Source organism: Schistocerca nitens, chromosome 5 (genome assembly GCF_023898315.1).
Source record: "Schistocerca nitens isolate TAMUIC-IGC-003100 chromosome 5, iqSchNite1.1, whole genome shotgun sequence".
NCBI classification, from domain to species: Eukaryota; Metazoa; Arthropoda; class Insecta; order Orthoptera; family Acrididae; genus Schistocerca; species Schistocerca nitens.
The window spans coordinates 632,086,310-632,112,700 of NC_064618.1; the positions used below are offsets into that span (position 1 = coordinate 632,086,310).

General features: G+C 44.3%; 1 protein-coding gene across 1 annotated transcript; it reads right to left on the bottom strand.

The window, feature by feature from the left end:
• Nucleotides 1–1,570: 1,570 nt before the first annotated feature.
• On the bottom strand, nt 1,571–23,987 carry LOC126260629 (synaptic vesicle membrane protein VAT-1 homolog). The gene is made up of 5 exons (XM_049957968.1): nt 23,790–23,987; nt 23,503–23,713; nt 2,495–2,752; nt 1,781–2,025; nt 1,571–1,699 (listed from the first exon to the last, which is right to left on the bottom strand). Exons 1-5 carry the CDS (start codon nt 23,985–23,987, stop codon nt 1,571–1,573), a joined length of 1,041 nt encoding a protein of 346 aa, XP_049813925.1.
• Between the last annotated feature and the right edge of the window lie 2,404 nt (nt 23,988–26,391).

Here is a 26,391-nt window from a genome sequence, read left to right on the forward strand (position 1 = left end):
TTTGTACTTTTTTCTTTTACCTTTTACTTCCAAAATTTCTTGCAGCTATATTGGCCTTGTTGGTCCACACCTTCTCTCAAATTTCGGGCCGCGAGGAGTAGCCGCGCGGATAGAGGCGACATGTCACGTATTGTGCGACCCCACCCGCCAGAAGTTAGAGTCCTCCCTCGGGCATATGTGTGTGTGTGTGTGTGTGTGTGTGTGTGTGTGTGTTAGCATAAGTTAGTTTAAGTAGTGCGTAAGTCTAGGGACCGATAACCTCAGCAGTTTGGTCCCATAGGATTTCACACACTTTTTTCACACATTTCGGACGAATGCCTATTTGCTAATTACTATGTCAGTTTTCCCTTACTAAGTTTTTCAGTAACTTTTACTCATTGTAACGGTGAATGATAGAACCCTGCACCCTTTTCTTACTAATATTTTTCTTCTTTCCTTTCTTTTGTAGAGAATCTGATGCCAAAAACTGTGAAATGCGTTGTTAAAAATTATTCTTTGCAATCAAGGTTGTTTTCTTTTTGAAATTTTGAAAAAGAGAGAGAGAGAGGAGAGAGAGAGAGAGAGAGAGAGAGAGAGAGAGAGAGAGACAGAGAGAGAGAGAGAGAGACCGCAAACTGCTGAGGTCATCCGTCCTTGGACTTACACTTAAACACTACTTTAACTAATGCTAAGAACGACACACACACACACACACACACACACACACACACACACACACACACACACACACACACACACCTATGGAGGACTAACCTCCGGCGGGAGGGGCCGCGCAGTCCGAGACATAGCTCTTCTGCCCTCGCGGCCTACTGAATTTGAAATTCTATACTAACGATATATTTTGAAGATTAAAAATAAACATGGGTGTTCGCACTAGGCGATCCGTCCCAAAGCTGACTGGCCAGAGGAAAAGCAAGAAAGAATAAAGATTATCAGATGACATGGAAGGAAGAGAGAAATGGAAGTGAATGAGAACAGCATGGATAGATAGTAGTGTTAAAGGATGTCTTAGCTTCGTGTCTGATGGAAGGAAACCAGCTATGAAATGCTGAATGGGAAGCTATGCTAATGACAATAGATAATCCTTTAATGTCATCTTGAGTAACCATTAACAGTATTATTTTCAGGTCATTTCTGTTAACAATTCATGTTCGTCTCGTGTGTGTGTGTGTGTGTGTGTGTGTGTGTGTGTGTGTGTGTCCTGACATAGCTACGCCCATAATATGGGCTACTTGCATCGCCCCTATCCAGCATTTGACTTTAATAAACACCACCTTTCATGGTTTATGATTATATTTGACACAAATAACGATATTGTTTAAAACAACAATAAACAACGTGCCATAAAGGTTGAACATTCAGTGCAATATTCATCAATTTGGAGTATATAAATAATGCAGTATATATAAATCTTATATATAACGACACGGATCCAACTGAAAATCCACCCTTGTCGATGACATTCAGTGTGTTCTCCCGTCGCGTTTTAGTCACACTTTGGAACGTTTTGACGACGACGACGACGACGAATCCTGCCTGTCCCACTCTGGTCTGCCGATTTGTCGCAGACCTACCTAACCCTTCGTGGGGGATTCAGGACGTATTCCGGCACTTCCAATCGGGCAGCCTCGTCCTGCACAGACAGGATTACTTTGCCGCAGTTTTCTCGACTGCACAGCTGCCTCATACCGTCGACAACCTGGAAAACAAAATATAAAATAAAACACTGTCAAAAGTTACCTAAAACCGTGTCACTAGTCGTTATACGGAAGAAAATCACCTTCTCGAACTCTAAAATGGAATGAATTTGAGGGTGAATTTTCTCCCTCGTATAAAGCTGGAACACTGTCGTCAGTATTTTTTGCACTTTCTTAGTGTCATTTTCCAGGTAGTCTCCGACGTTTAGACCTATCACAGCGCAATTCCTCTTGATCATGTGTGTTGTGGATATCTGTCTGCTATCCCATGATGGCATCTTCAATCCCCAAAACTTAGTTTTTGGATATATAGCCGTGCTGTTTGAACCTGAAAATGTTCAACGATTTCTTAGTTTATAGAACATATACGCTAATACATAAATAACATTGGTGTCAGACTTCAGCTTTGGTTCATATTCGATACTTTAAAAATATTCCTCAGTAACTAATACAGATTTTGCCTCATTCTTCTCTTGCTGATGAGAATTTTTTTGTACGTACTCAAGATGTATATTATTCATTTAACGCCATCCACGTCTTTCTTACATCAAACCAAAAGTTTACCTTGTTTCGATGCAAGTCTACGTAATCAGCTATTCGTCAGCACATTTCCAACATCTAACGGCTATGTTGAAACAAATAAGTAATGAACATTTAGTAAGAATGGTGTACGTTTTCCAGTGTTAATTTAATCTTCGCTCGATTCTTTTCGAGTCAGAAGCACTTATATCTACAGAACAACATCAAAGATTAACTTTGACGAAACATTTCATCCTCCCAGAGACAATTTTACTCACCAATGTTGATTAATCTTCCGCACGCTTTTACCAGCTTCAAGCATTTTTCAGTATCTACCCCGCCGTTAGTGTTTATCACAATATCTGCGCCTCCAGGGTATTCTTCCAAGATTTGCCCCACGTAATTTTCATCGTGGCGGAAGACGCGGTTTACACCGAGAGCCCGCAGTTTCTCGTGCTTGGTTACGGAAGCCGTCCCCAAGATCGTCACCAAAGGGACCAGTCGAGCAAGCTGCACAACGGCAGTGCCTACACCACCTGAAAACAAAAAGTATCTGGTATTTGTTCCTTTACGAAAATTAGGAAGCTTATAATGTTAAACTACATCGCCCTGCAAAACTAAAGGACGAAACGTATAAAGTAACATAACATATTAACTAACTAGTTCGACCAGGAAAACCTTTTACATCGCGCGAAGCCCCTTCCGTTGCGGTGGGACTTCCCTACATTTTTTTATATTTTACAAGTGCCCTAAGCTTGTGAAAGTTCCCAAATTCCAAGTTTTTCTTTGTAAACATGCATACATTATAAAATTACATTATATATTACAAAACTCTAAATTCCTCTCACAAATCAATGACTTTGTAATTACAGATACACCTAATATATACCTGCCACTAACGGATGTAAGTGTTGCAAGGTCAGAGTAACAACAGCACCAAGGGCGGTTGGCCCCTCAAGAAGATGCAATCGAAGGGACGGGAAAAGTCTGTGGCAATCAGCGAGCAGTTACGGTGCCCGGTGGTGGTGGTGGTGGTGGTGGTCTATGCCACATGACCTTGAGACATTTGGAAGACTTCACACGGGGAAGATTCATTGGGAAGAAGCAGTAGTTGTAACGAGTGTAGCTCAGGAGGTGGTTCTTCTCGAGACGTTCTTTCGCGTTCATGGGGAGCGTTCCGAAACACAGCCACTGCTGTCCGAAGAAGAGGTGTTGCTCTACCACGGTCAACTACATCAGCAAATGGCACTGTCATAAGGTAACAACGGAGCCACGTCAAATAGGGTGCTACTGCAACGATACTTACCAGGACATGGCTCGCAATTCCACGCACGACAGTGACACGCCGACTGCGAAGGACTGGTCTCTATCTACCCGACGAACAGTAAGTTGTGTCCCGTTGACACCTGGACATTGGCGGCATCGTATGCCATGATCCGTGCTCTTCTCGCATGAGAGCAGAATCAGTCTGAGTGCTGATGCTAGACGTGCCTTCGTATGACGAGAGCTGGTCCGGATGCTACGGTTTGGGGAGGCATTATGTAGCATGGTGTGCTGACCTCTGAGTTCTTTAACATGATAAAGTCTCCTATCAACTTTATTGTGACGCATTACTCCTTCCCAATGTGAGTCTTTTCAGTGGTTCATTCGACTCCGACGCAGGTTTTATGGATGAGACTGCGTGTCTGCATCGAAAATCGTAATTAGAGCAGCTCCTGGGATGACAGAATATTTGGTGAATGGATTGGCCCACCCGAATTAAACCCAATCAAGCATGTTCGGGATGCGTTGGGCAGACGTATCATAGCAAATCCACATACATCAACGACTATCCAGCCGTTCTCAACCACTCTGAAGGAGATTTGGAGCGTCCTACCAGAACAACTCCTTAGCGACCTTGTTGCAAGCGTGGAAGCAGATTGCTGAACATTCACTGTTCTCCCTGGTGACCACACATTCTACACTACTGGCCATTAAAATTGCTACACCAAGAAGAAATGCAGATGATAAACGGGTATTCATTGGACAAATACTAGAACTGACATGTGATTACATTTTCACGCAATTTGGGTGCATAGCCCCTGAGAAATCAGTACCCCGAACAACCACCTCTGGCCGTAATAACGGCCTTTATTCGCGTTGGCATTGAGTCAAACAGAGCTTGGATGGCATGTACAGGTACAGCTGCCCATGCAGCTTCACAATTCATCGAGAGTAGTGACTGGCGTATTGTGACTAGCCAGTTGCTCGGCCACCATTGACCTGCCGTTTTCAATTGTGAGAGATCTGGAGAATGTGCTGGCCAGGCCATCACTTTAACATTTTCTGTACCCAGAAATGCCCGTATTGGACCTGCAACATGCGGTCGTATATTATCCTGCTGAAATATAGGGCTTCGCAAGGATCGAATGAAGGGTAGAGCCACGGGTCGTAACACATCTGAAATGTAACGTCCACTGTTCAAAGTGTCGTCAGTGCGAACAAGAGGTGACCGAGACGTGTAACCAATGGCACCACATACCATCACGCCAGGTGATATGCCAGTATGGCGATGACGAATACACGCTTCCAATATGCGTTCACCGCGATGTCGCCAAACACGAATGCGACCATCACGACGCTGTAAACAGAACCTGGATTCATCCGAAAAAATGACTCTTTGCCATTTGTGCACCCAGGTTCGTCGTTGAGTACACCATAGCAGGCGTTCCTGTCTGTGATGCGGCGTCAACGTTAACCGGAGCCATGGTGTCCGAGCTGATAGTCCATGCTGCTGCAAACGTCGAACTGTTCGTGCAGATGGTTGTCGTCTTGCAAACGTCCCCATCTGTTGAGTCAGGGATCGAGACGTAGCTGCACGATATTTTACAGCCATGCGGATAAGATGCCTGTCATCTCGACTGCTAGTGATACGAGGCCGTTGGGATCCAGCACGGCGTTCGTATTACCCTCCTGAACCCACCGATTGCATATTCTGCAACAAGTCATTCTATCTCGACCAACGCGAGTAGCAATGTCGCGATACGATAAACCGCAATCGCGATAGGCTACAATCAGACCGTTATCAAAGTCGGAAACGTGATGGTGCGCATTTCTCCTCCTTACACGAGGCATCACAACGTTTCACCAGGCAACGTCGGTCAACTGCTGTTTGTGTATGAGAAATCAGTTTGAAACTTTCCTCATGTCAGCACGTCGTATGTGTCGCCACCGGCGCCAACCTTGTGTGAATGCTCTGAAGAGCTAATTATTTGCATATCACAGCATCTTCTTCCTGTCGGTTAAATTTCGCGTCTGTAGCACATATTCGTGGTGTAGCATTTTTAATGGCCAGTAGTGTACAAAGAGCCATGCCCACCTTTTGTAATGACCAGTAAACCATCAGGAGTCGCGGTGATTTCAGTGTAGTTATGGTCTTTGAATAAAAGCGACGTTCTGCTCGTCTCATTGCGTATCCCTTGCAGCAACCTTTTACTATACTGTAGCAGTTCATTCTTCATGTGGCTCAAGTTTCATCAAGGTATGTTACTGGGCTGTGACTCATCGTAAGAACGTTACTTCCGTCTTTAAATTTTAGAAGTCAGCGTACTATCATAGTACTGTACTTCTATACGGCCTGGATTGTAGATTGTGCAGTGAAGCAGATATTCTAAATTTTTCTTCAAGTTTTTCATTCGCTACACTGAGGCCGGCAGAGAACTTAATAAACTATTCTTCCACTTTCCAATAATTGACTTAATTTTAAGTTCCAGGTGCTTTAAAGAACATTTTGCTGACTTCACGCGGGCAAGAATCGTGGGGACAAATTCCATGTCACTGGACTGGTGGGAGTAATATGTGGGAGTCGCGGGTAATAAGACTTTTTTGGACAAAAATCCTATTTCGTAAACGCCAAGAACTACTGACGAAACAAATATTCCTTAAATACCAGTTTATCATCTGTTTACCTTCAGATACCGTAAAAGTGACAACAGCCTATCTGGCAACGTTCTTTGTGTGGCGCGAAATAAATCCTGGTTTACTTTCGACAGCAGTAAAATGCTATGGACCGTCAGATTACGATTTTGTTTCTTCTTCATCTTTTACTGAGCTTTCATCCAATGTGTAGTGGGGTCGACTGTACTCAATATTTGGCAAATTCGTTTTATTTAACTTTGCGGTTGGATGTCCTTACTGTCGTTACAGCACCGTCAATTAACCGAAAGGAGTGAAATAAATTGCACCACCTTTGTATGAAGTGTGTGAACTTAGTTCTATGTGTGGTGGTATTTTCGCTGTCTGCGTTTCCTATTTTCAAAGACGGATATTGGAAACCGCCCAGCAGTTCCTTAAAGAAGTGTGGAAAAACGCCTAAAAACCACACTGAGGCTGGCCGGTGGACCAGGTACAGTCGCTAATCCGTCGCGCCGACTGTACTCTGTCCTGACTCACTAGTGTCCCGCAAGCTACCGCTCTGCGCGTTACGCCGTAAGAACAAGTAGATTCCGACTTTTTTCTGTTCTTATATTTACCACCCTTCTCAAAAATCCACATTGTAGATTGAAACCCTTCTTCCAAAATGCGTACAGTATTTCAGCGAAAGGGAACTTAAATCTGCTGACATGCATTTTTTAATTGCTTTTCGATTATTAGGTAGGAAAAATCATGCTGTAACACCCCCCACGAAGAAGGACAAGTGGGCCATTTGAAACGAAGCAATATCTAGGATTGTAACACTATGCAATACTATTGCAAAGAATAGTCTAGCCTTATTTCTGAGCTTCAGAATGCTTTGCACGAACTCTGAACGCACAAATTTCTAAATATTGATGACGTATCAGCTGAACACTCATGAGCTTTAAGTCAGGACAGAGGAATGAGCAAGAGTTTTACAACATTTAAAATGAAGTTCAAGGAACTCTGTACATTCTACCAGTTTTTAGAAATAATTATTGCTCTTCTTGCGAATAAACCTAAGAAGAGGCAAAAATTAACCTATAATCAATTTGGTATTACATGCTTGAAAACGTCAGGACCTTGCCGAAGAAACGAAGAGAAAATCGAAACTAAATTAGGATGATTATCGACGTTTCCTTATTTGGAGTAGTACTCCAGTTTTGCAAACACGGTTAATATTAGAAGGCAGAGTTAGGAAAAAAGGAAACATTTTACGCGTTTCTTGTAGTGGCCATTTTAGATTACCTATATTACAATGATTTTGGTAACGTCGAAGAGAATAATTTATCCCATTGCTAGGCAATTTCGTATTAACTGCAGGCATGAAAGGGTGACCCACTGCTCTTAGCTGAGACAGGAGTAGTAAGGACCTACACAATGATGCAAGAGGCGTTTATCTCAAAATGGAAGTGGGACAGAAAATCAATGATGACAAAGATCGTCGAAAGTGTCATGAGCGAAGTCGGATGCTTAATGAAATGAAAAGTGTGCGAGCTGGTGCTTATAATATACACAGAAACTTTAAGAATATCTAAGCCAGCCGGGTGAGAAGCATGTGCGTAGATCGCAGGACTGAAGGTTGATGTCTGACAAATGATTGTTCAGAGGTGGGCGGATTACGGTACCACTGTGGAACTGATAAAGGAGTTGCGTCGGGACCAGAAAGAAATAATAAAACGTTTGAAAGCATGTGAAATTTAATGTTAGCAGAGAAATTTTACTCGAAGTACAACAGAATAAGGACTGAATACATACTGGAAAGTGTCATGAAAGGTAAGGGTCGAATGAAATACATAATTTATAGAAGAGAGAATAATTCAGTTCGTACTGCGACAGGGTGATTATTACTGCAATTGAAGGGATGGGGAAAGGAAAGGAGCACTTCGACAGAGCCGGCCGGGGTGGCCGAGCGGTTCTAGGCACTACAGTCTGGAGCCGCGCGACCGCTACGGTCGCAGGTTCGAATCCTGGCTCGGGCATGGATGTGTGTGATGTCCTTAGGTTAGTTAGGTTTAAGTATTTCTAAGTTCAAGGGGACTGATGACCTCAGATGCTAGGTCCCATAGTGCTCAGAGCCATTTGAACTTCGGCAGATAGGCGATGTGAGATGCAGCCGTGGTGCTCGACTTTGAGCATAGTTGACGAGAACTGCTATGTCATAACCAGAACTATCAATATGAACAAAATATTTCCCATGGTTTCGTGTACCAGTGTTGAGAAAAGTGGACTTAAAGCATTATTTGTAAGTACCTCCGGAGTGTCAGAAGGGAACTGTGCAGAAACCACACACAGAAAGTAGACATACATCATCTGTGGATAAAGCGCCTATCCAAGCTTTCAAGTCCCATTACAGGCGCTCAGTATGAGCACCATTTGTCATCCGGCAAATGTCAATACATGCGTGCAGTCCATTAACAGGAATTATCCGGGGAAGAGGGAAAGCCTCCCGCTTTTTATATCTGTTCATTGGGTTGAGAACTAATTCTACGTGTCAATGCTGAACAGATGGTTAAACTTGAAGGCAGCACCAGCTACATGTGCTATTTGTAATTTTAAGAATTTTGCCTATCATTAGCAGGCCACCCTTACCAATGAGAGACTGATAGAGCAGTAACATGCAGCAGATTTCTACCTGTTCTCTGGGACGTATGTGGTAAGGGAAGGGTTTAGGGGACAGTCGTATTGTCTATTCATAAACTAACCACTACTACTGCTCTTCGAGTGCTGTGTTAGGTAAGAGATTTGCCAATTTATCTGGCACACAGCGGTGAACCGTTTAGAAACTGTGACGATATATAAAGTGCCAGATAACCTACGTGTCATTTTGGTTCTACATAGTTTTCCTGCTGTCTGTTACTTAAGAATAAACAGCACTTATAGCTAAACTGAAATTATAAACGTCTAATGCAGTTTTTATTTGGAAAGTTTTGATTTGTAATGTGAAACAGAGGAATGTTGTGCTAAAAAACAAAAATACAGATTTATGATATATGTATAATTTACTCAACAAAAACGTAAAAATAAAATTGCAAAAAATATATCAAACATCGATTCAATATTTTGTCGAAGTTGTATAAATCATGTTTCTGTTATTCCGCAGCAACTTTCGACTTTATCAGTAACAACAGCAGAGTCTCGCTTTTGATCATGAAGACGAAGATTTTACTGAGTATAAACAATAATTTTGCAGGGTGTTTCCATAAGAGCGTGCAAAAGTTTAACAGGACAGACGATGCTCCACTAAATAATTTTAGGTGGGGAATCTAAGGTTGGAGAAGTTATCTTCAGCAGATAGTGGCAATAAAATCACATTACTGTGTTTTTCTTGTTTACATTAGTTACAGTTAACTGCAACCATCATCACTGACAATGAATGTACCGTTTGAACTGCATCTTACAAAATGTGCTGAAACCGAGGGCCATGAACCTCAATGCTAGCATGACATCGGTGACCAAGATTCTGACGCATCCTGTCAAATAACCCTGTTGTGTTTCAAATCTCATGATAGACAGCTGCAATTCTGGCAACTAATTCCATCTTCGTATCGACTGGGGATTCATACACGACTTTAAACTTCCTCTTAGGAAATAATCAATGGGATTCAGGTCACTTTACCTCGCAGACCATGGAATAGGACCTCTACTCCCAATCCAGGGACCAGGAAATACAGCACAGATTGTTGCAGCCATCCACACAGAAGTGAGGCGGTGCACCGTTATGTTGTATCCACATCCTCTCACAAATACCCAAGGATACGTTCTCCAACAGCCGAGGTACAACTCTGAGCACGAATCTCAAGTACAGGTGGCCATTCATATGGCTAGAAGAAGATATGGCCCAGTGAGGTTGTGGCCTACAAGAGCGACCCAGACATTCACAGCAAAATGTAGCTGATGGTCTGACTCTACTACAGCGTGAGTGTTTTCCTCATCCCACACGTGGCTATTCCTGCTATGCGACATGCGATCACGATCAAATGAGACCTCGTCAGTAAGCAGTACGATTTAGAGGAAATCCGGTCGATCAGTCCATTGTTGGAGCAAACCACTGACACAATGCGACCGTTGGTACGACGTTAGTTCCAAGCATTGCATGGACTACTTCTGGGTGATATGGGTGTAATTATTGTTCGTGGAGTACTCGCCACACGCTGATACGTGCAGCGCCCATTTCACGTGCAATGCGAGCAGTACTTCCAGTGGGGTCGGATGGAACACGTTTCAGCACCTCCTCTTCAAACTCGGGTGTCCGAGAGGTGCTCGTGTTGCCAGATCTCTCGTTCCTCCTTTCCAGTGAACCAGTATCCCACACTCGTCGATCGAGAGAAACACACACTCTTAGTGAGGGATAATGCCTGTTAGGAAATCGCTCCCTGCACATCCTTCCAGCAGCGAGAGCGTTGCAACGTATTTCTGTCACTAGATGTATGTCAGTGATTTCTGCGAAGCTTTCGTTCTGTCATGGGACGATAAAAATACAATACAACGGAGCCACGTTACGGACACAAAGTAAACAAAATCTTCATCACGACTTACTAGTAATCAGGCTCGTCCGTGTTTCCTTGCAGGCAATAAAGAATGTACATGTAAATAAACAGCACAGTACGTGTAAATTTGTGTGCATGTTAGTTGTACATTCGCCGGGAAAGAGTAATACTAAACTAAGCGCTGGATTAATTTACTTCCATATCTCGTTAAGGTGGCTTCTCCGACCCCAGGTTCCTATCTCTAATTGTTCAGGGAATCATTCTCTACATCCTGTTACATTTTCGCGGGTTCTTACGGAATCATCGTGTATATATACATATATATATATATATATATATATATATATATATATATATATATATATATATATACACTGATGCATATGAACTGCACGTACATTGAAAGTAATCGCTTTGACTACACAGAAGTGCAGAAATTACTCGTTCAACTATTTTTTTATTACTTATAAAATGCAAATTATATTCTGTAAGAATATTAAATGCACAAGACTAATGCTGAATGATGTGCGGTTCTGACTATGTGCAAAACCAACCAACCAAACAACAAAGCAAAAAGAGGAGACTCGTCGGTTCCCATTTTCTCTTACACATTAATATATATATTTCCCAACCAATTTTACCAATACTACCGGTAATTCTACCATCTACTATGTCATTTTTACAGCATGCTGAAAGTACCGAACTGTAGTTGTGGTACAGCGCAACTCAAATTATAGTAATATAAATTAGCAGCTTGCCCTCTGCAAAGGATTCATCTTCATTTTATTTTATCTATGTTAGTTTCATGTACTGTCCCGTTACGTGACCGTTGAGATTTGCTCTTCAGTTTCGTCCTACGGGACTACATATGTAAAATATAACGTGAAATACTGCATTCTAAAGGGGGAAAAGACATTGGGATTTTCAAACCAACCATTCCTTTAGTTACCGGTTCACATAGCGCTCTGTCTCTAATGATACTCTTTTCCCTTAACCATCACATAGAAAATGTCGTGCGGAAGAAGGCGAACCAAAAATTACGTATTATTGGTGGGAGACCTAAAATGCAACGAATATACTAAAGAGACTGCCTACACTACTTTTGCCCGTCCTCTTCGGTATTCTTAGTTTGTTTTGTTTTAGGGCGCAAAAACAACTGGGGTCTATACGCGCCCAAGTCAAAATTATAGAACACTAACACAGAGGAGTTAAACGACTATACGTCAGTCCCAATTGACGTAAGATAAGACAGCTAAAAACAGTGACGTGGAGAAAGGGCTACAAGAGACACCATACAGAAACGGTCAAAAACTAAAAATTAAATGACCTTCGCCATATAGCTTTGACGGATAAAAAATAAAACACGGTCAACAGCCCGAGCGTCATTTGCTAAAACGGCCGATAAATCAGACGGCAAACCCAAGCGGGAACTTAAACTATTAAAAAATGGGCATTCATTCACGAAGTGGCGGACAGTTAAAACTTGGGCGCAATGTGTAAAACGCGGTAGGGGAGAGCCATTTTTCAAATGACGATGGCTAAAAAGTCAGTGTTCAATACACAACCTAGTTAAAATGGCCTCCTCCCATTGGGAGGGCCAGGAGGAGGTCGTCCAATCCGCAGGCAGAGGCTTAATAGTCTGTGGTGTATTCCCATGAAGGGAGGACCAATGGCGATGCCAAAGGGACACCACCTCCGGGTAGACGGCAACGCAGAGATCATTGGAGTTAATGTAGGAACTAGTGGGCTGAGGTACAAGGATTCTAGCCTTGGTAGCAGCGTCAGCAGCTTCGTTTCCTGGCAGACCGACAAGACCAAGAACCCACATAAACATCACAGTGGCTCCACCAACAGAGAGCAAGTGGCAGTTATCCAGGACCCGCTTCACTAAGATATGCGCAGACACACTTTGAAGGGCGCTGAAGGAGTCGGGGCAGAGAGCGCAAGGAGGTAACAGAAGAGGGACGCCCCCATAGCAATCAAAGGAATCATCGAAGGAGGCATAGGATGGATGGCCACGCGTTGCAGACAAACTCCATGCATACCTGCCGAGGAGAAAGTCACGGCGGTAGGACAGTAGTAGTTCAGCAGCTTCAGCATGCAGACTCTCACCGAGGGTAGTGTAAAAGACGCCAGTGGCCAAACGGATGCCGCGATGGTGGCTAGTGTTGAGATGGCGTAAGAGGGACAGACGTGCAGACGCACAAATTAAGCACCCATCGTCAAGTTTCGAACAGACAAGTGAACGGTACAAACGGAAGAGGCTGGTTCGGTGAGCATCCCAGGAAGTGCCATTGAAGACACGTAGAACATTGAGAGACCGAATACAGTTGGATGCCAGGTATGATACATGGGAGGACCAAGAGTGCTTTCTATTGAACGTAAGCCCCAGTAATTTCGTAGTTTAAACGACTGGAAGAGCTGCCAGATATTCATACAGACGGTTTTGTTAGTGGAGAAACTAAAGCCATTGTCAACGCTCCAGGAGTAAAGACGATCAAGACGTCGTCGAAGACTTCGCTCAGTGAGATAGGTCCGTGGAGGATTGCAATAGATGGCAAAATAGTTAACAAAAAGGGAGCCAGAGATGCCCCTTCGGAGGCATGCCATTATAGGCATTAAGCGATGGCAAAGACGATGACGCTAAGGACGGAACCCTGAAGCACGCCAGTTTCCTGGATAAAGGTGTCGAATAAGACAGAACCCACATGCACCTTGAAAACTTGGTCCTTTAAAAATTCCTGAAGGAAACAGAGCAGGCGGCCACGAAAGCCCCACGTGTAAAGACTGTGTGATACCAATTCAGCTGCAGTTGTAAGCTTTCTCCGAATCGAGAAACAGGGCCAGTCTCGGATTTCCGCAGAAAACCCTTCATGACATGTGTGGACAAAGTAACGAGATGGTCAACTGGAGAACGGCGCGCTAGAAATCCAGGTTGTGCAGTCGTTAGTAAATTGCGATATTCGAGCCACCAAACCAGCTGCGCATGAATCGTACGTTCCATCACCTTGTGAACACGGCTGGTGATAGAGATGGGGCGGTAGCTAAAAGGACTGTTTTAGTGCTTACTGGGCTTAGGTATGGTTGTGACGCTGGCGTCACGGCAACATCCGGGAAATGTGCCCTCTGCCCAGACACGGTTGTACGTATTAAGCAGAAAGTGCTTTCCCACAAGAGTAAGGTGATGCAACATCTGAATGTTGACAGGGCCTAACCCTGGGGCGGAGGATCGGGATGAACTGAGAGCATGATCTAGCTCCATCATAGTAAAGGTGGCGTTTTAGCTCTAACGATTCGGAGATGAGAAGGGTATCGCCCGAGCCCCCCGAGCCTCCTCTCCTCGTTTCCGATGGAGGAAGGCAGGGTGACAGTGGGAGGAGCCCGAAATTTCCGCAAAATGGCGGCCCAAGGTGTTGGAGATAGAAGTAGGGTCCTCGATGACATCTCTTACTGTCAGGCCGGAAATTGGCGAATGGATCTTGGTCCCAGAGAGCCGTAGGAAGTTGGCCCATACGACAGAGGAAGGAGTGGAGCTGTTGAAAGAATTAGTAAATGAAATCGTTAGCTTTCTTGCTATCCCAAAGAATGCGAAGACACTTTGCGCGCATTTGTTTATAATCAATGCAGTTATCCAGTGTAGGAAGGCGGTTAAAAACGCGGGGTGGGGGGGGGGGGACACGTCTCCCCTTGCCAATGGGGTCGCGGCATATCTCAGTCCACCAAGGGCCTTAGACACGACGTGATAAAGAGGTAGTACGAGGAATGGTGCATTCGGCAGTAGTAAGGTTAAAGTTTGTGAGATAACCCACCTGGTCATCACAACTGGGGAAATCTGTTTTTCGAATGTCGCCATTTTTGTGTGCAAACAGGTGGTGGAGGAGTCAGAAAACTGACAGCACATGGGAAAAGGTCACTCGAGTATATGTCAAGAAGGATGGACCACTCAAGACGATGGGCAAGGTGTACAGAAGGATAGGTCCGAACGGGAATGTGTGTGCGAGGAGTCGGAAAGGATTTTGGGTGCTCCTGTGTTAAGGCATAAGAGGTTGAGCTGATTGAGAAGATCAGCCAAGAGGGCACGTTTCAGAGGTTCTGGGAAAACAAAGGGGATGATACCCATTAAAGTCACCAAGTAGCAGAAATGGGAGAAGTAGCAGTCCAATAAGCCGAACGACGTTTGCCCTGGTGATATCGAATGACGGTGGGCCAACATAAATGGTACAGCGGGAAAAAGGTGAGGAAGGGAAAGGCGAACTGCAACAGCTTGAAGATGGGTAATCAGCTAGATGGGTTGACTGAACGTCGTCCCGTATGAGCAACATGACGCCCCCTTGAGCTGGAACACTGACCTCAGGGGAAGGTCAAAACCAGCTGGGAAGAAACGTGAAAGCTCAAAGCAGTCGTGAGGACGCAATTTTGAATTCTGAAAGCAAAGTAAAAAGGGATGCTGCATAAATCCTCTCGTGGGATCGAAGGAAGTGAACATTCCATTGGAGGAGTCATGATGAAGAAATGAAGGGGGTGTCACTTGCCGGCGGCTGTGGGACAACCTGCGAAGACACACTGCTACAAGTCACAAATGAAGGAGGATCCTGCTCCATGAGGTCCACAGAAGCATCGGCTTGTTTGCGCTGTCGGTATGTGACGTTCAACGCAGAGATACGGTTGGTGGTGCGCACCGGCGACACGGAGGCCACCTGGGCTAATGTATTACGTGCGAACACCGTCAAAGACGATCTTCGAGCCGGCGAAGGAGAAGTGCGTTTGCCTTTGTTGGACTTATTCGTGCCTTTCCGGTTAGTAGAGGAAGAGACAGGCGTTGTTTGGCTGGAGGCACGTAGGATTTCTTCATGTGAGCATTCCTTGGGTCCTTTCTGGCCTACCGGTTGGTAGCTGGTGGCTTCGCCCCATGAGGTGAGAGTTCGATGGCTTGTTGCACAGCTGGACTGGGGGATGGCAATACTACCTTGACACACTGCGATTTCACAACCTCAGGGCTGAATTTGAGGTCGCATGTCTGCATGGTCATGTCCTTCATGGAGCGAGAGGTAACAAGAACAGAACTACAAATGCCAGACGGGGTAATGCAGTGTTTGCGACCAGCCAATAAATTATATCTTCTGGACAGCCCCCTTATCAAGATACATGGGACAATCCCGATAGGACGCGGCGTGGCCACCATTGCAGGTTACACAGTGCAGGGAAAGAGACAGAATCGCCCTCATATGCATCCCTACCACAGGTTGCACATTTGTCTGGGTGCCGACAAGACATTCTAGTGTGGTTGAAATGATGACACTGGTAGCAGTGCATCAGTTTCGGAACATATGGTCTGATTGTGGTAATTTCATAGCCTCCTTTGATCTTGGACAGAAAAACCACTCTAAAGATGAGAACAAGAGTGTAGGTGACACTATGGAGTAATCTACCTTTTTCATCACCTGATAGACGGCTATGAAACCCTGACCAGAAAGACTGGATTTCCACTTCTGTCAGACCGTCGAGCAGCCTAGTGTAAATAACACCATGGGAGGGATTCAAGTTTCTATCGGCCTCGACGCGAAGCGGCAAGCAGTTGGGCTTGAAAATCAGAAGTGGTCTCCAAAACCAAAGTGCCATTCCATAAACGAGAGAAGGATTTGGCAAGGCCAGCAATTTCATCAACACCTGTCTGAATAATAAACGGGTTTACCATTGCAAAGGACAGTCTTCAGTATGGGATACCATAAGGAACCGTGCTGCAGCTTGAATGGTCTTTGAATCGTTAGCATCATTCCGTTTAAGTTTTTCAGACGTTGATTGAAAAGATGATTAACTCATTGCGAGAAAATCCCATGATTACCAGTGTCTCCAGTGGCGCACTCCTTCCAACTGGGGCCCCCTTGAGAAGGGAGCGCACCTGCCTTAGGTGATGGGTCACACCTGAGGTCACACCTCCCCAAAAGCTGATAGAGGAACCAATCGGCAATTTGGTAAGGTAGCAGCTCAGGCCATCATCCCTCCCTGGGCCTCGCCTGTACCAGGGGGTACGTGCGAACCCTACCTGTTGACTGGGCTGGGAATTACGCGTTACCCAGACACCTGTGACGCGTCAGACGCGTGGACCGGCCGTCAGGAGCGCACAGGGAGGAAGAAGGAAAAAAGAGTATCCTCAAACGTCGAAGCAGAGGAACGAGAGGAGAAGGGAAACAAAGAAAGGAAAAGGGAACGAAAAACAATGGTGGGACTGTTCATATGTCAGCCAGACAATGCGAAACGTTCCCGGACATGTTCCCCAAGGGAGGGGAAAACGAATAGCAAGAGGATAGACATGCAGAACGGAAGGGAAGAGATGCTGCAAAGTCTGGGGCCCCGTGGTAGCCAAACACAAACCTGCCGAAGATGGCGAGCCCCCTGGGAAGCTCTTTGGTATTGCTGCACAGTATGGTATGGATCTAGAAAGCGCCTGCCAAGCTCTTAAGTGGGAACTTCAGCGTAATAATGTAGTTGTACGAAGGACGTAGAGCATCACCCATCCACACTTTATGGGCAGACTCGGCTCATTCTGGCGACAGTCCATACCAGCAGAAACACGCACACGCTTTCCCTTTGCTGTCCTGTCTTGTGTCACCTATGCTTCACATACTGATCGTCCAAGACTGTCCCCGTACTGTAGCTAAATACGTCACGTGTCCGCAGAATGGGGGCGCTAGCACAATGATTACTGTAGTTGTCTACTTGTGCTCACTGCAACGAGCAAATATCACGCTGCAAAAATAATTTGGAAGAAAATAACTTACTTTTAGCCGCAAGTGACTGGACGAAAGGGCAGGTGACTTCGGTATGTAAGGAAGGTGAAAGAACGGACCTGCAAAATTACAGACCAATATCCCTAACTTCTGTTTGCTGCAGAATCTTTGAACATATTCTTACTTCGAATACAATAAACTTTGTTGAGACTAAGAAGCTTATGCCCACAAATCAGCATGGTTTTAAAAAGCATCGCTTGTGCCAAACTCAGCTTGCCCTTTTCTCAGGTGATTACTGAAAGCCAAGAATTAAGGGCAACATACAGGCTCCATATTTCTAGATATCCGGAAAGCATGACACGGTGCCTCTTGGCAGGCTATTAAAGCAAGTACGAGTATATAGAATCAGTTCACCGATATGTGAGTGGCTCGAAGACTTCTGAAGTAATAGATCACAATATGTTGTCCTCGAGGGCGAGTTTTCGTAAGAGGCAATGGTATAGTCAGGAGCGCCCCAGGGAAGTGTGACAGGACCGCTGTTTTTCTCTATAGACACAAATGATCTGGCGGTCAGGGTAGGCAGCGATCTGCGGTTGTTTCCTGATGACGCCGTGGTGTACGTATGGTCTCTAAGTTTAGTGACTGTAGGAAGATACAAGACGACTTACACATAGAATTCCAGTTGGTGTGATGAACAGCAGGTAGCTCTAAATGTGGAAAAATGTAGGTCAGTGCTGATGAGTATGAAGAACAAACCTGTAACGTTGCTGATGAGTATGAAGAACAAACCTGTAACGTTAGGATACAGTATTACTAGTATCCTGCTTGACTCAATCAAGTCGTTTAACGGGCGTAACGTCTCAGAGCGATATTAAAAGGAACGAGCGTGTGAGAAGTGTGACAGGTAAGATGAATGGTCGACTCAGGTTTATTGGGAGACCGCATTTAGAACGCTGGTATGACCTATTCCTGAGTACTGATCCAGTGGATAGGATGCGTACCAGGTCGGATTGAAGGAAGACATCGAAGCTATTCAGAGGCGGGCTGCTAGATTTGTTACCGGTGGGATTGACCAATACTGAAGTGTTATGGAGACGCCTCTAGAATCAAATGGGAATCCCTGGAGCGAAGGCAATGTTTTGGAGAGACACTATTAAGAAAATTTGGAGAACCAGCGTTTGAAGCTGACTGCCAAACGATTCTACATTGCGCTTAAGGACCATGAAGATAAGATACGAGAAATTAGGGCTCATACGGAGGCATGCAGACTTTCTTCCCCTCGCTCTTTTTGCGGAGATGTAGATGTATTTCACCCCCAGGTTAGACAAAAGTTCTCATTACAGGTTATGACTTCTTATCAAGTCACCATCAGATGATCTGATCTATTAGAAAGAAAAAATAGTAAAAATATATGGAAGCTCCGTAACAAATGAAAATAATTCCTACGCACAACTATACATACTTAAATGCGCTACACAGTATGAGGTGCATTCAAGTTCTAAGGCCTCCGATTTTTTTTCTCCGGACTGGAAAGAGATAGAAACATGCGCATTGTTTTAAAATGAGGCCGCGTTCATTGTCAATACGTCCCAGAGATAGCAGCACCGTACGGCAGATGGAATTTTACCGCCAGCGGCGAGAATGAGAACTGTTTTAAATACTTAAAATGGCGACGTTTTCCTTACTTGAATAGTGTGCAATCATTCGTTTTCTGAATTTGCGTGGTGTGAAACCAATTGAAATTCATCGACAGTTGAAGGAGACATGTGGTGATGGAGTTATGGATGTGTCGAAAGTGCGTTCGTGGGTGCGACAGTTTAATGAAGGCAGAACATCGTGTGACAACAAACCGAAACAACCTCGGGCTCGCGCAAGCCGCTCTGACGACATGAACGAGAAAGTGGAGAGAATTGTTTTGAGGGATCGCCGAATGACTGTTGTACAGATCGCCTCCAGAGTTGGCATTTCTGTGGGTTCTGTGCACAATCCTGCATGAGGACCTGAAAATGCGAAAAGTGTCATCCAGTTGGGTGCCACAAATGCTGACGGACGACCACATGGCTGCCCGTGTGACACGTTGCCAAGCAATGTTGACGTGCAACGACAGCACGAATGGGACTTTCTTTTCATCGGTTGTGAGAATGGATGAGGCGTGGATGCCATTTTTCAATCCAGAAACAAAGCGCCAGTCAGCTCAATGGAAGCACACAGATTCACCAAAACCAAAAAAATTTCGGATAACCGCCAGTGCTGAAAAAATGGTGTCCATGTTCTGGGACAGCGAGGGCGTAATCCTTACCAATTGCGTTCCAAAGGGCACTACGGTAACAGGTGCATCCTACGAAAATGTTTTGAAGAACGAATTCCTTCCTGCACTGGAACAAAAACGTCCAGGAAGGGCTTCGCGTGTGCTGTTTCACCAAGACAACACACCCGCACATCGAGCTAACGTTACGCAACAGTTTCTTCGTGATAACTTTGAAGTGATTCCTCATGCTCCCTACCCACCTGACCTGGCTCCTAGTGACTTTTGGCTTTTTCCAACAATGAAAGACACTCTCCGTGGCCGCACATTCACCAGCCGCGCTGCTATTGCCTCAGCGATTTCCAGTGGTCAAAACAGACTCCTAAAGAAGCCTTCGCCGCTGCCATGGAATCATGGCGTCAGCGTTGTGAAAAATGTGTACGTCTGTAGGGCGATTACGTCGAGAAGTAACGCCAGTTTCATCGATTTCGGGTGAGTAGTTAATTAGAAAAAAAATCGGAGGCCTTAGAACTTGAATGCACCTCGTAACACGAGGACATAAATCAAGATGCATAGATCAAATCCTGATAGCTGAAAGTTCCTGGTAGATTAAAACTGGGTGCCGACTCTAGCTCGGAACTTCTTTCTTTGGTGGCCAAGCCTTCTACCGACTGAACTACCCTATTATGACTCACGACCCGTCCTCGCAGCTTTACTGCCTCCAGTATGTCGTATCCTACATTTCCAACTTGCCCGCGTATGGCAATGGCCCCGAATTTGAGTCTCGGTCCGGCATACAGTTTAAATCTGCCAGGAACTTTCATACCAGCACGAACTCCACAGCAGAGTGAAAATTTCGTTCTTATCATGATACCTCTCAGTATGTTCCTAAAGAGTAATAATAGAATTTAAGAGCTATCAGTGTTTACTGATATACATTGACGTAAAAAAGTCTACACAAAAATTAATGCGGAGTAATGAAATTTCGGGAATACGTTTGACTAGGCAACATGTAGAAGTGATTAACACTGGAAGATCACAGGTTAATGTAAGCACGAGATAAGTATTTGCAAATATGATACGCTGGTCATCAATAACCGGTGTAACTGCCAGACTGTTGAATGCAAGCGTGAAAAACGTACGTACATTATACAGTTGAGGTGTCGGGTATCAATTTGTGAGCTGCAGTTCCGTGCCTGTTGCACTTGGTCGGTGAATACAGGGACGTAGTCGTGGATGATGCTGCAGCTGTCACCCGATGTTCTCCTGTATGTGCTCCATTGGGGACAGATCTGTTGATCGCGCAGGCGAAGACAACATGTCCACACACTATAGAGAATGTTGGGTTACAATAACGGCATGTGGGCGAGCGTTATCCCATTGGAAAACAACCTGTGGAATGCTGTTCATGATTAGCAGCACAATAGGTCGAATCACCAGAGACACTACAAATTTGCCACCAGGGTGCATGGGATAACCACGAGAGTGCTACTGCTGTCATATGAAATCGCAGCATAGACCACAACTTCACGTGTCGGTCAAATGTGTCTAGGAGAGAGAAATTGGTTTGCAGGCCCCCAACTGCCCCCTCCCAACCAACACCCGGCCATTACTGGCACCGAGGCAGGATCAGCTTTTTATCAGGAAACAACACACTTCCCCTCCCCTCCAATGAGCTTACGCTTGACACCTCAGAAGTCGCAAAAGGGGCTGGTTTCGGGTCAGCGAAATGCATGCTACTGGGAGTCTGTCTCTGAGCAGTACTTGAAGTAGGCTATTTTTAACAGTTCGTTGTGTCACTGTAGTGCCAGCTTCTGCAGATACTGTATCATGTCCCAGAGCCATACGCCGAACACGATTCTCCTTCTGTGGACTGCCATGTTATCTGGAGCAGCCTTCTTGCGACCATATTTCCGTGACCGCAGCTGCCAGCAATCATGTACAGAGGCTGCATGCCTGACCGATCTCTCTGCAGTATTGCAGAAGAAACAATCTACTTCTAGTAGCTTTATCGCAAGACCTTGTTCTGGTTCAGACTCAGAGGTGTTGATAATGGCGTCTTTGTCGCCTTAAAGCTCGTGGTCTCGCGGTCGTGGGGTCTCGGGTTCGATTCCCGGCGGGGTCAGGGATTTTCACCTACCTCGAGATGACTGTGTGTGTGTTATTTCATCATGCTTCATGAAAGTGGCGAGACTGGGCTGCGCAAAGGCTGGGAATTTGTATGGGCACTGATAACCGCGCAGTTGAGCGCCCTGCAAACCAAACCATCACCATTTGTCGCCTTAAAGGCATACTTGACTGTCAAGAAATCATCACGTCCAATCTAAAAAGTAATGTTCGCAACTGTTACGGGGCGATCCTCAATGACTCTACTAGGGCCGCTCCTAACGCCTAGTATGAATTTTAAAGAGACTTCTTTCATATGTACAAACACACCTACCAACTTTCGCTTATGTCGCCCAACTACTACTTGGCATTATGATTGTTTCGGTCGGTGTACATACACACGATTTGTCGGTTCAGTCCACCTATGATAAATAGCATTAAATAAAACTGTGAGTTTAGGCGTGTGAAATTAGATTTAGTGAAATCATAATTAGAAATCCGGCAATGTGGATGAGGTCATGAGTCTAGTTGGACGCACTACACATACATTTAAGCAATAAACATCAATGTTTAAAGTTACACGCTTATGGGTGAATCACAGCTTCTGTGTATGCTGCAGCACGACACAGTCTCGTCCTCATGCTCACAGGTCATCTGTCGTTTGTTGGATGGGATACTCTCCTAATATCTCGCCAGACCATTAACTTGAGGCAGCGCTAGCTTTTACGCTCTGTACGATAAATTTAATATCCTGTGGCCTGAAATGGACCACAAATGCTACAGGAGGATGGTGTCATTGCTAGAGTACTGGATATTATTCTTGTTTTACTATCCCTGTTAATACATGTCGATAAAAGTAATATTGCAAAGCGTAAGTTTGGGGCGTCCATCGAATTGGCACGTAAAATTGTGCTTTAAAAATCATTTTGTTCTTAACGGTAAACAAACCAACGCTTTCTTTCTGTAATAGGTGTCGTATGAAAGACATGGAGATGCACTAATTGTCTATGGTGACATCAATTACACATTGCAAAAATAAAATTTCAAATATTTACCAAAACACCAGAGAAAATGCATCTAACGTTTGTTAGGAGGGACACCATCTATAGTTCTTTGTTTGTGTCCATTTATCTAGTGGCTCACATTTCTTGAATACTTTTAATCACATAGCCTTCTGTTCCAAGAAAGATATGTTTCAACAATGAGCAGCTCTTCAGGCTAATTCAGTTGATGTTTGGTTTGTGTGGCGCTCAACTGCACGGTTATCAGCACCCGTACTAATTCCCAGCCTTTGTTCAGTCCAATATAGCCACTTTCATGAATGATTAAACGATGAGGACAACACAAACACCCAGTAATCTCGAGGTAGGTGAAAATCCCTGACCCCGCCGGGAATTTAACTCGGGACCCCGTGCTCGGGAAACGAGAACGCGACCGCAAGACAACGAGCTGCGGACTTTCAGTTGAGTTACGAAGCACCGGACTCAAGTACGTATATTTGTATGTGGACGTTAGTTGAGTTTGTAATTTAGTTTCCCAATATTTTAGTATCCCTTTATTTTTAAAGCAGATCTGACGGTTACTTCGTGATACAGCGTAACCCTTAACACCGTTCATTTGATTTGATGCCGAAATTCTACTTAAATACTTTTTTACGTTTTTCCCTAAGGCAATACGCCTGCTTTGTGTAACCTCTTTTTTATTGTAAAGATACGCTGTGACAAGAGTGCGTCACAATCGCTACATGTAACGTATCCGCTGATGACACAAAAATCCGTTGTTACCTGCGATGGACTGCATGAACACAGTCTGACCGGTCCTGAGGCGTGCCAACTCGAACAGACACAGGTAAGCCACCAAGAAGTTCAGACCGAGACCGACCGCATCGATCAGCCTGATGTTGTCCGGCACTGGGAAGCAGTTCTTCCGCGGCACTTGGGCGATGCCGTGGAAAAGACCACCTTGCATTTTCAGACACAAAACCCGCTGCCCTTCCTGAAACGAAGAAAAACACACTAATGAATCTCTCCCTTAAAACTGTTACTGAAGCAATTACTTGACATAACCTCACCTCTATGTCACAAACTTCATATCCGCTAGCTGGTGCGATTCCAGAGCACTCACTGCCCATGATGACCGGAAAGTTTGTGTTTCTGATTATGCCCAGGCGCAGGTAATTGTCCATGAAATTTAGACCGCAGTAAAAAACCTCCACTTCAACGAGATCATCCTCAATGAATTCTGGTACCGGTGCGTCCTCAACCTGCATGTATAGATATACGTTAACAAGGATACAGATTAATATTTGTCCTCTGATATCCTATTACTAACTAGAAATTCCGAACTCATTATGTCATTTCATCAAAAATTGTCAGTAAACATTTAGAGAGAGAGAGAGAGAGAGAGAGAGAGAGAGAGAGAGAGAGAGATGGAAAGACGTTTTCTACATCTAATTATGTACTAGGTCCCGTTACAATGTGTAGCAGGGACTACTTGATACTAACATTAGCTATTTTCAGCCGTTTTCCATTCTCGTTTTGATGGACGGTAGAAAGACTTTCTGATGACTATGCAAGTGTTCTGATTTTTCCAGCTGCTCTAATGGTGCCTGAAGTATGTATGCAAGAGTGGTTTGTCATGTCTGGTGAATTTGCATGAAACAATGGAACATTTTTGTTGCACCTTTATGGTTGTAAATTTTATTTTTAGAATGATCATATAGAGAATTTCAAGAATGTCTGCATATAGTTTATTGTCGACAGCCGTCTGAATTTTTGGTGCTCGACTGCAATTGAGAATAGAGAAAACCGAGTTTCATGCTGTTACTAACATTTTCATTCGAAAGGTTAGACTGCCGCCCAAGTCAAAACAGAATTAGATGAAGTTGATCTGGACTTTACACCATCACTGAAGATCATTTACTTTCGGATTGATTAATTTTATTGTGGCCAGATACAAGTAAAGGTGAGCGCGCTCCAGCCGTCCAATTGAAGTCACCAAATATGGAACCATTGACAATATTCATGATATGGTAACGCAATACTTTAGGAACAGACAGAAAGGTCATTGTTCACAAATTTGAAAATGTCTGATGTGGGGTCTGCGTGGGGTAAGATCAAGTGGGAGGTGCACCAATAATCAGTGTTGGGGGCCACTCGTGTTCCTTATTTATATAAATGATATGCACTCTAGTACTACGGCTAACAAAGATTTCTGTTTGCCGATGACACTAGTTTGGTAGTAAAGGATGTTGTGTCCAACACTGGCTCGCTTTCAAATAGTGAAATTCATGACTTTTAAGTTCATGGCTTGTAGAAAATAAATGCTAAATCACAGTAACAAAATTGTTACAGTTTCCGAAACACAATTCAAGAAAACCCAACGTTTTAATTTTACAGAATGGGCATATGATTAGTGAAACTGGACAGTTCAAATTTCCAGGTGTTCAGATAGTAAACTGTCATGGGAAGTCCAAGTTCACAATCTTGTTCAAAGACTTAATACTGTCATTTTTACTAATCGAACGGTATCTGAACTGATAGTTAGACACGAACATCAGTCTACTTTGCTTATCATTCGCTTATGTCTTATGGTATTATATTTTGGGGTAACGCTTCCCATTCCAAAAGGATATTTCTGGCTCAGGCACGGGCGTTTCGGGCAATAGGTGGTTTAAGTTCACGAAGCTGTTGTAGATACCTGTTCACGAGTCTGGGTATTTTGACATTTGACTCTATACAGGGTGTTACAAAAAGGTACGGCCAAACTTTCAGGAAACATTCCTCATACACAAAGAAAAGATGTTATATGGACATGTGTCCGGAAACAATTTCCATGTTAGAGCTCATTTTAGTTTCGTCATTCCAACGTGCTCAAATTGTAAATTTTCACAATCAGCATGTGTGGGCTGACGAGAATCCGCACGCAATTGTGCAATCACGTCATCAACACAGATTTTCTGTGAACGTTTGGGCAGGCATTGTTGGTGATGTCTTGATTGGACCCCACGTTCTTCCACCTACGCTCAATGGATACTCTACCTGTGCTGCTAGGACGTGTGCCTTTACAAGTACGACAAAATGTGGTTCATGCACGATGGAGCTCCTGCACATTTCAGTCGAAGTGTTCGTACACTTCTCAACAACAGATTCGGTGACCGATGGATTGGTAGAGGCGGACCAATTCCATGGCCTCCACGCTCTCCTGACCTCAACCCTCTTGACTCATTTATAGGGGCATTTAAAAACCCCGGTACCAAATGTAGAGACTCTTCGTGCTCGTATTGTGGACGGCTGTGATACAATACGCCATTCTCCAGGGCTGCATCAGCGCATCAGGGATTCCATACAACGGAGGGTGGATGCATGTATCCTCGCTAGCGGAGGACATTTTGAACATTTCCTGTAACGAAGTGTTTGAAGTAACACTGGTACGTTCTGTTGCTGTGTGTTTCCATTCCATGATTAATGTGATTTGAAGAGAAGTAATAAAATGAGCTCTAACATGGAAGTAAGCGTTTCCGGACACATGTCCACATAACATTTTCTTTCTTTGTGTGTGAGGAATGTGTTTTGTATATATATATATATATATATATATATATATATATATATATATACTGTCATTTATTGTTAACAATATTAGCTTACTACCAAGAATAAGTAACTTTCCTG